General features: G+C 39.3%; 1 protein-coding gene across 1 annotated transcript; it reads right to left on the bottom strand.

The window, feature by feature from the left end:
• Positions 1-5,030: 5,030 nt before the first annotated feature.
• On the bottom strand, positions 5,031-7,114 carry map1lc3cl (microtubule-associated protein 1 light chain 3 gamma, like). The gene is made up of 4 exons (XM_037780610.1): positions 6,410-7,114; positions 6,270-6,325; positions 6,064-6,170; positions 5,031-5,828 (listed from the first exon to the last, which is right to left on the bottom strand). The coding sequence occupies exons 1-4, from the start codon at positions 6,465-6,467 to the stop codon at positions 5,663-5,665; spliced, it is 387 nt and encodes a 128-aa protein (XP_037636538.1). The 5' UTR covers positions 6,468-7,114; the 3' UTR covers positions 5,031-5,662.
• Positions 7,115-10,279: the final 3,165 nt, after the last annotated feature.

The raw sequence follows: 10,279 nt of genomic DNA, 5'->3' as shown, positions 1-10,279 counted from the left end.
ACATATGATTGATTGGCGTTCATCAGATGTTTGACTCACACAAGAAAGTCTCACTGGAAGAGACACTAATTAAAATTGGGAAAACTATAGTTGTGTGTCTTTAATGGGGCATTGAGGGTCATGTCAAGGACTGTGTCACCCAGAGGTCATCAAGACACTGACTTTTATTTTGAAATTCTCTCATTTTGATAGTTTGAATGTAGTGTACTGCCCTCTGTAGGATAGAGAGATTCGTTGCCAGCACTGCCACGGGACATATAAGGCCATTTTGCCCATGAAACGAGTCCCCTCTGACTGCATATTTCTGAGGGCAAATTGAAACCAGCGGTGAAGGCAGACATTTGTGACTTTCTCTGGAGCATTTCAGGACACATGGAAACAATTTACAGAGCTAGAAATTCAGTCCAGGCTCAAGCAGATGAGCACAAATCATGTACAGAAAGACAGGAAGCTGCAGCTTTACTAAAGTCCTACTGGGAGTCTGAATAGAGATGAAGCTGGCTGCTTATAACTTCACTTCCCCTTGTTAATCTTTACTATTATATAACCTGAGCAAGAGTGAATCTGATCTGAGGTCTGTTTGCATAATTCAAATAGGATGCAGGTATAAGAAATTGAAATATAAATAAGATGCACCTCAAAAAGTGATTGGAATTATATGTTTTTTCCACATGAACCTTGTTACTCCAGGGAGCAGCAGCCAGGTTATTAATGCAAGGCCAAGAATCATGTAAACGCACTTCCATACTACATCTTTCACTGCATGTATGTTTACATTTTTCCACATTGATGCCTTGTTTTACAATTATCAGCCTCAACTTGGAAAAACCACCTGGTTGTTTTCCAATTTTCTGATAAGAGCACTAATGTTATATGTTTCATTTTCACGTTGCATTCAGAGTCATGCGTCTCTCCTTCATCAGCACACTCAGCCCTCCGTGGAGACTCATTGAGATTCTGCACACTGACTCACTGGATTATCAGTCAGCGTCAGATACACATGATGTTCGCCAGCTGTTTTTCCCCACAGTGGCAAAGAGATTTCATGTTTGATAAAGTCCAGAGGCGCTCTCTTGTGTCTTGATAAGTTATTACAGGTATTGTGTTTGAATTGTAACACTAAGCATGGTTGTATCCTTTCTTATTTTTCAGGAGTGTCATAGCCAAAAATATTAGCAGCATTTAGTCCCAAGTACCAGTGATCTGGTAATTTTAACCTAGGGGCCCCGGAGTTATGGAGGACGGAACCTGCCAAAATAAAAAATAGAAAAATAAATAAATGACTCGGTAGATAAATAAATATGCCATTAAATTAACCAAAAATAATATTAAATGTAGGCATTCATTAATTGATAAAATGTGACATAAGTGACAGAAATAAATAAGTTTGGGGAAATCAATGTATATATAAATAAATATATACAATTTAAAAATGAATAAATTCATTTAAAAATAAATCTAAAATAAATACATCAATTTTAAAGTTAATAAACATAAATAAATAAAAGGGGAAATTAAACAGAATAGTAGATGGATAGGGGAAGTAATACAAAGATAAATAAATAAAGAAGCTAATTAAATCTGAAACATCAATTTATGTCACATTATGTCAATTAATTAATGCCTACATTTATTTTTAATATTATTTTTGGTTTCATTTAATGACATTTATTTATTGAGTCATTTATTTATTTTTCATTTTGGCAGGTTCCGTCGTCCATAGTCCTGACCATAGAATATGACCCACTGAACAAGTCCATGTAAGACATGTAACACAGACTTCTATGAAGAGGGTAGATGAGGATCAGCATAAAATTAATCAAAAAACAACAATAAATCTATCATAATAAGAAATGTAAAAAACAGACACAAAGTAGATTAAAAATAAAAAAAATATTATATATTATCTATATATTCCAAACAATTAAAATGGTTTAGAAACACAGACTTTCCTCCAAATCAGAGAGAAGAAGTTCAGACTGAAGCATCTTACGTATACCATACATTTAACAATAAAAAAATAAAAAAAATTCTTTTGGTTTCTTTCAAAGTGAGTCAGAGTGTCTGCAGTGGTGGAAGTACCCAGACTTTACAAATAGTAATACCACAGTGTAAGAATACTCTGTTACAAGTAAAAGTCCTACATTCAAAATCTTACTTGAGTAAAAGTATAGCATCAAAATATACATAAAGTATCAAAAGTAAAACTATTATACAGAATGGCCCATGTCAGAATAATATTGTTGGATTATATTTATTGATGCATTACTATATACATCACATTAATATTGCAGCTTGTTATGATGTGGCAAATTTTAAATACTTGACTACTGTGCAGCTTAATCAACATAAATATATCATACTTTATTAGCTGATTTATATTTTGTAAGAATAATCTGAAAGTAACTAAAACTGTCAAATAAATGTAGTGGAGTAAAAAGCACAATATTTACCTCTGAGATGTAGAGGAGTAGAAGCATAAAGTAGCAGAAAATGGAAATACTCAAGTAAAGTACCTCAAAATTGTACTTAAGTACAGAACTTGAGTAAATGTACTTATTTATATTACATCACTGAGTATCTGTTACTGTAGTGCAAATTGTCATATAATGTTCTATATGCTTTCCAGCATTACTGTAGTTAATGTAAACGTACAAGTGGTTGAAATATCTAAGGAGGTTAAGTAAACTGATGCATTGAAGTACAGTCAAAATCATAATTTTTCTACTTAGTTTCTGGACTTCATGATCTATATTTACAGGAAGTTTCCAAAAATCTCGTCATTTCTAATAGTGACTTCTGCATTTCCCCATTTCTATTTGTGTAACTTTGTGGAACAACCGCTGCAGACTGATGAGCATTCGTACTGACAGCATTAGATAATTTACAGCTGGCAGCAGCTTCAGGGTTCCTCTTGTTCTGGTATGATAATATATTGACAGAGAGCTGCTTGAATGCCCACAGTGGTGTGAAGCGACTGTGTGTTTGGATAGCTGTCGCAATCCCCCACTGTATATCTCTCCTATACAGTGCTTCCTTTTTCCTGTCTTCCTCCGTTAGGACGTCACTATCTCCCCCTCCATCTCTTTTTCCCTCTTCCCTCCTTTTCTTCCTCGTGTTTACGGACGGAGAGCAGCTTTTCCCTGTTTTTCTGTTTCTTTGTTTTTACATCTGTATTCCCGTCACTTACCCCCTCCTCTCTCTTGTAGTGTTTTGGGTCACATTTGTCACTTCTACGTCTAAAAATAATCAGCCCCCTGGCCCTCTGACACACTGACCCCTGCAGATAGTTGACTGGGTCAGGCTTATGTAACACAGCCATGTGGAGGGAGTGCCACTTCTCAGAGGAAGGTGAGGAATGAGGCACCTGTATGTGTGGGTACAGTACAATCTGAGTACAAGTGCACAGTGAAATCACTGGATTTCAAGTGTAAACACACCCATAGCTTCCACCCTAAAAGCCCTAAGAGGTTATGAAACTGTGTCTATTTTTATGCTTTAATTTAATCCTTCTTTTTTTCTACATATTTTATTCGTGAAGATTTTTCCTTTTTAGGATACAAAAAACAAAAGCAGACAAATAGACATGACAGAATTGAACAAAACAAAACAAAAAACTGCCAACTCACAGAAAAAGTGAACATAATGCATGTCAATCCATACGACGACTGAAATGTCCACAAGTGGATTGAGGATCAGAAATAGTCCAGAAGGAGTCCACGGAACCAAGACCAAGTGAGGTCGAGGAAGGCCCAAGACGAAGATCAAAGCTCAATGCAATACAGCAGAGAACAGTTCAATACAATTAGTTCCCAGGTTGACACCTCTCTCTCCTAATGTGTTCAATAAAAGGTCCCCAGATCTCAAGAAACTTTGGATGGATACTGGACAAAGTGTGCAGAATTTCTTCAAGGTATAGACAAGAAACCATGTCATTTCGCCATTTTTTAAAGGGGCTGTTTGTAACTTCTTACACGTATAAATCAATCCGGGTCGGTGTCCCATGCACACTCGTGTGTTGCTACGCTGTTCAGACAATCTCCAACACAAACTACATGGAAGCACCAAAACCACAAAGTTATATCTAGTGAAGCCCATCTTGCAAAACCGTGTTGGCTGCAGTCAGAGGATGCGGGGGAGACCGTAGCTTTGGTCTCCAGGGCCGGAGTCTCTGCTGTACTGTGCTCCTCTGCTCCTCTGCCTGCGTGCCTTCACTCACAGCTCGCTCCACTCTCATGTGCATGCGCACACACTACACACTGCAGAAGAGTTAGTTTAGCTCTGAGAATATCTAGTGAATGTACAGTGAACGTTTGTGCAGAAATAACTGCTGCAGCTCCTCCAGACCAACAGAGGTTTCCCGTGTCTTGTGAAGTGACGGAGCTCCGCAGCGAGAACCGTTATCGTCTCCGACTGGGTGCCGGTATCTCCCGTTTCCTCGGCCGCGGTCGGGAGGCTGAAGCTGGAAAAGCCAACACTAGGATCAGCAATGATTCATGGAGAGACCTTCGTCTGGTCAGCTAACATTACTGCCAAGCAGGTGAAATATAGAGTGATATTGTGGTTTTAGCTGATGTGTGTCACCTCACTGTTTTGACGGATGCTCGCTCACATTCACGTAGCGCGTGCACATGGGTGAATGCGAGTAACAGGACATTGACTTTCATTGACTTAACGGCCACAGGTGTCGCTGTTACAACCAATTTCTGATTCTTACAAACAGTCCCTTTAAAGCTAGGAGGGGAAACTGATTTCCATTTCTCTCAGAGTAACCCTTTTTGCTATGACCATACCAAACATGAGGGCTTGTTGTAATGCTGGTAGAAGACTCAAAAAGCAAACAGTTTCTCTGTGGTTTGACAAAATCCGAAACCCATTCAAGCTCCATTCAGTGACCTAAAAACATCTGGAGTTCAAACAGCTAAAAATACAGTTGTCACCTGAAAAGTTGACACTTTGAAGGGACTATATCTATTTCAAGAAGCAACAATATCTCTTAGAAACTATCGATAAATATCACACAAAGTCAATACTTTAAAAGGATTTATTTTTTGGTATACTGACAAATCAGAGCAGCCATCAGTTTACATCCATGTTTTCAATGAGTGCCAGAGCAGTTTCACATTCTTGAGGGATGACGAGCATTCGAAGAAAGGAGAGGAGGAAGAGGGAGATAAGTGCTAAAAGGCAGTCTGATTACCAGCAAGACATTGACCCTGTTTCCGTAGAGTGGAGAAGATGGTGCTGGTTTTTACGTTGAACTGGTATTACAGCAATGTGAAAGCAGGTTTGTTTGCATTGAAGCTCAATGTTTCTATGGTAACCGAAGGGCAAATATGGACATGTTTGACCATAAAACAGGCAAAAAACATCACAATTTCTTTAAGATTTTGGAGCAACAGAGAATGATCACACATCTGTATTGACTCAAACAATCAATTTGTCTAAAACAAGGCATCATCAGGGTGAGTCTTGTCCACCCAAGTGCGAGCTGAGGTGACCGAGCATGAAGAAAGAGTGATTTGAAAGTCCAGAAAGTTTCATGAGGTAGGCTGATATGCAGTTTGTGGCTAAAAAAAACTGCTTGGCTCTTTTTCCCCAGTTAGATTGTGTTCAGTTCATTTTATGTGCTTCAGGCTCAGCAGTGCGGCCTGGCTGCTGGTCAAGGCGCTCCGAACATATCCTGCGAGGCGTAGGTGATGTAGAGGAAGCCGTCAGTGTCGCTGTGGCTGGAATAAACCTCCCCCATGCTGGAGGACATGCAGGACATGCTTTTCTCCGCCACCAGGAGGAACAGAGCCTGGGTGGAGTCCAAGGCAATCTTATTCCTGGAAGAAAAGAGACAGTTGGAGAGGTGGATGATGGATGGAAAACAACATGATTTTAGGACAAAGGAGGAGAGTGTTTGAGGGAGGCAGAGAACAATGGTGAATCTGACAGCTTGTAGGAGAGAGTGGAGGGTTGTATTGAGAAGAAAAAAAGCTAGAAAACTCAAAAATAAGTCGATTGAGAAGAGAGAAAATCTGTTGATTCTACAAGCACACAGTGTCACAAATCATTTACCTGAGCAGGCACAGGAACTGACCCAAGGTGAGCTCGAAAGGAACCAGGAACTTTGTTTTGTCTAACAGAGGGAGAGTCTTTTCACGGATGTATCGTTCAACTATCACCTGAACACAAAAACACATCTGGGGTCAGCTAGTGGTGCCATCACACGCAGTAATAAGTGTAATTAAATGCAATATGTTTGTATGGAAAAAACAACTTACAGGCAATTTGTTGGGGAATTTCGTCCGAATGCTGCACACTTCATCTTTTCTTGTTTCTAAAAAAGAAGTACAGTTCATACTTTTAACAACAGCATCCACGCACTGTGAGGTCAATGCTTCAAAAAAAAAATGTGACATACCGAGGCATCTCCTCTGCTTGAAGGGCATCATCTCCATGGATTTCTCAAAAGGAGCCATGATTTGTTTGTTGCTTAGGGCGGCTTGCTGAGACCAGTGGGGGTGATGGAGGCGTCGCGGTGGTCTTGCCCAGGCTGACAGTGAAGTCCCCTCGGGTGGAAGTTCAGCAAACCCCACTGAGCTGCTCTGACCGCCAGTGTTTTATAGAAGACGGAGTAGGGAGGAGTCGAAATGGGACACAAACAGAGACACACTCCATGTCCTGGTGTGGATGCACATTCACACATACTGGTTATCTCACTGGGCATTTCTCACATCTACTGTTGATATTTGGACGCTGCTGTCACGTACACATTCACACAGAGGGGTACGAACATGAAGACAGGAGCGTAATGAGGGCAGGCAACCATGTGAGGAGCATAAACACCACATGATTTAGACAAACAGGGACTCCAGACAAACCCGGTGCCTCTTTTATCATGAGACGTGATTGCTCTGAATTCGACTCTGAACTTTTGACCTCGCTGTCCGGTAGCCATGCCGGCCACATTACAGTCGTTATACTATTGTTTCAGCAATGTCTGAGACTGATCTGATTAATAGTAATGCTGATTGGAGTGATGACGTGGAGGTTTCAATCCTGCGCCTCTCACAGGTGCAGAATCTCCAAATGAGATGAATATCTTCACATCTCTCTTGGATGCAGTTTCTTGTTTTTCTGATCTACTATTATTCACTGACTCCCTATTGATGCATTTACAGGCTGCACTTTTTCCCTTAGCACTTAAGGGTAACTTCGGTATTTTGCAGGCTGCAATTTAATCGGGGCAAGCTGACACCGTCATTTACGTCCACTAAAAGTGCTTGTTTTTGCCATGACAGGCTCTGATTGTTATTATAAGTGTCTCACATTATGGAAAGAGTCTCACCCAAATACTGGATTAAACAATGCATTGTTTAAAATAGGAAAACATAATACAGGAAGGTGTGGATTTTGTAATCATGACGAAACTACGACATGCTTTACTGTCCGAAATATGATGCTGAGAGAAGAGAACTGGTAATGAAGACTATCTAGCCTATGTGATCTCTTTCAAAGAAGTTCTGGGGAGAGGTGTATTTTTGTTTCAATATCTCAGGGGAAGGGATTTGATAGCAAGATTATGACTTTGTTTTATTTATTTATGTATTTATTTATTTTGTATTTATTTATTTATTTTCATTTTCTTTAGTAGTAAAACTACTGAATAGTTAGAATACACACTCCGTACCAGTAGGTGGTAGTAATGTACCATAAAGTTGTTTGCCAACCGCCATAAAACTCCAATGAAGAAGAAGAAGAAGAAAACATAGGAAACTAGGGTCCACGTTGAAAAATAGTGAGTGATTGACAGCCGGCTCTCATAGACAGCAGACCTCAGATCAGCTCTTACTGCTTGTTTTCCTCCGGTCTGTGAAATCTTGCAGATGTCGTTAGAAACACCGGAGGACACAGAGGCACATGATTTTTTTCAGGTTACCTGTTTCATGTACTACTGTCAGGATATAGCGACCGTTTTATAAAAATAACTTTTTAAAATCATATTTGCTCCAATCTCACCTACTTCAGTTTAAAGTAAAAGATGTGAGTACTTCTTCATCCTCTAGTGCTGATGAAGATCATGTGATATGGTTGAAAGCTTCAGAACAGCTACTAAATGGACCTTGAGTTGAGATTGTTTTGTCGACTGAGCTAAAATCTGTTTAAATCTGTTTTTTTTCCTACCTTACATATAATCGTTGTTTTAAAGATTGGATTTCAGTATGAGGCAAACTACATGTAGTAAGGCAGTTTCTGCTGTCTGTTTAAGGATATAATGCAGTAAGGACTAGAGTTACACTATGTACACCCAGTTGCCTGTTAATAAAATACATAAAATTAAAGCAGTCTGATACAACATCTCTGCAATAAATCCAGGAAAGATATAAAGTTCAGCTTTTGATGAAACTGTTTTAGAGAGATGTTGATTCGATGTTTGATCACTTTGGAGGCTGAAGTTTGTGCTGCATTATACTGCTGTGTTTTTAATACTTTGTTCTCTCCAATGTAAATAAACTGAATGTACATATAGTTTTATGTAAACATCCTGAGCCAGCAGCCTGTATAGAAAGGACGGATGCTCTGTTGTGGATGAAGATCACCCTCTGCTGGTTAAAATGTGGCACTAGAGCAAAGTGCACTGCACCTGTCACACACATACACAATACAGATACATGATTGGCTGTTTTTTTTTCAAATCGAAGACTGATGTATGCTTTTTGTTTTTTACTTGTGGACTTGTAGATTTCAATATTCATAAATGGTAAGACTTTAAAAGAATGTAAATGCAATTAGGATCAATTTTATGTGCCACCAAATAACAGAAATCCCTATAAAGCAAAGAGTAGACCACATACATACTTACATTCATACTTAAAGCAGCAGTGGGTGGAATTGGAGTAGGGATGTCACGGTACCAGAAATCTAGTAGTCGATACCAATAACAGTGAATTTACACGATTCTCGATACCAATTCGATACCACTGTAAAAAAAACAAAAACAAAACATAAATCCCATGTAATTCAAAACGCACTCCTTTATTAAAACAGTTGAACATTACAAAAAACAGAGTCATGTAGCCTTTAAGTAATAAATAAAAAGAAACGTCTATTAACATTGCAAAACAGAACAGTGGCATGTAGCCTAAAAGTATTTAAAACAAACAAGATTGTCTGGATGTCTGTCTTTGAGGTGCTTTGCTAAATTGGAATAATTCCTCTTTTGGAAAGAAAAGTACGACGGCACCGTTACTGCACCGCATACTGGTTTTTGCACATCTATTATTTCTCCTTGTAAATCTACCTCGAACGCAAAGTACTTCCATACCCGACTCTTGCTATTTGTTTTCTCGACAAGTTGAGACGGAGGTAGCGCTGCAACAGCTGCCTCTTTCACGTCTTGTGTTGTTTTTTTCCGTGCTGTTACGGCGTTCTTCTTCTTCCTTCATTTCACGGCAGATGAGAACACTTGTAAGCGTATACTGACCCCATTAGATCCGGAATAATCGCATCTCTAATATTTCCGCTCCGGTACCAAATGACCATTACAGGCATCGTTCGGTACCGAAGAAAACGAGTACGTCACATTTTTAGAATTTTGGTACCGAGTTGGTACCGAAGTATCGGTTCTCGTGACATCCCTAAATTGGAGCAAATATAATTAAAAAAAAGTTATTTTTATATAATGGTCAGTGTATCCTGACAGTAGTGCATGAGACATGTAATCTGAAAAAAATCATGTCATGTTTCACAGACCGGAGGAGAACAACCAGTCAGAGCTGATCTGGAGTCCGCCGTCTCTTAGCAGCTGTCAATCACTCACGAACTTCGATCAAACGGTCAAACTAGGCAGCGCTGATCAAATATGAATCAATATTCTGTTACGGTAATGCCTATTTCTCACCTATAATGTTTTCAGTTTAGCTGTAAAATGAGAACGTTTGTGACCCGGCAGCTATGTTGAGATCAGTTGAGGAAATGCCAAGCACCTCCCACCAGCCGGAGCACAGCCAATAGCAACGCTCTCTCTGAAATGACCTGTGATTGGCCAAAGTCAAATTAGATTTTCTAAAGCCGAAAACAGAGCCATGAGGAGGTGCAGAAGTCTAGTTTTCCCTCATTACAATATGCTGAAAGGTTATTATGGAATTTTTACCCAATGATGCCAAAAACATTCTGCCTACTACAGCTTTAAAATGAGTTCATTTGTCAAGTATTTAAAGTGGTACTACTTAGTCACCTCCCTAACTCCATCATGGGAACTCTGTAGGAATGAACATCCTGTCCAGTGAAG

The sequence above is a fragment of the Sebastes umbrosus genome, chromosome 9, assembly GCF_015220745.1.
Source record: "Sebastes umbrosus isolate fSebUmb1 chromosome 9, fSebUmb1.pri, whole genome shotgun sequence".
NCBI classification, from domain to species: domain Eukaryota; kingdom Metazoa; phylum Chordata; class Actinopteri; order Perciformes; family Sebastidae; genus Sebastes; species Sebastes umbrosus.
The sequence above is the reverse complement of the archived record's forward strand: the minus strand, read 5'-3'. Positions and strand labels throughout refer to the sequence as shown.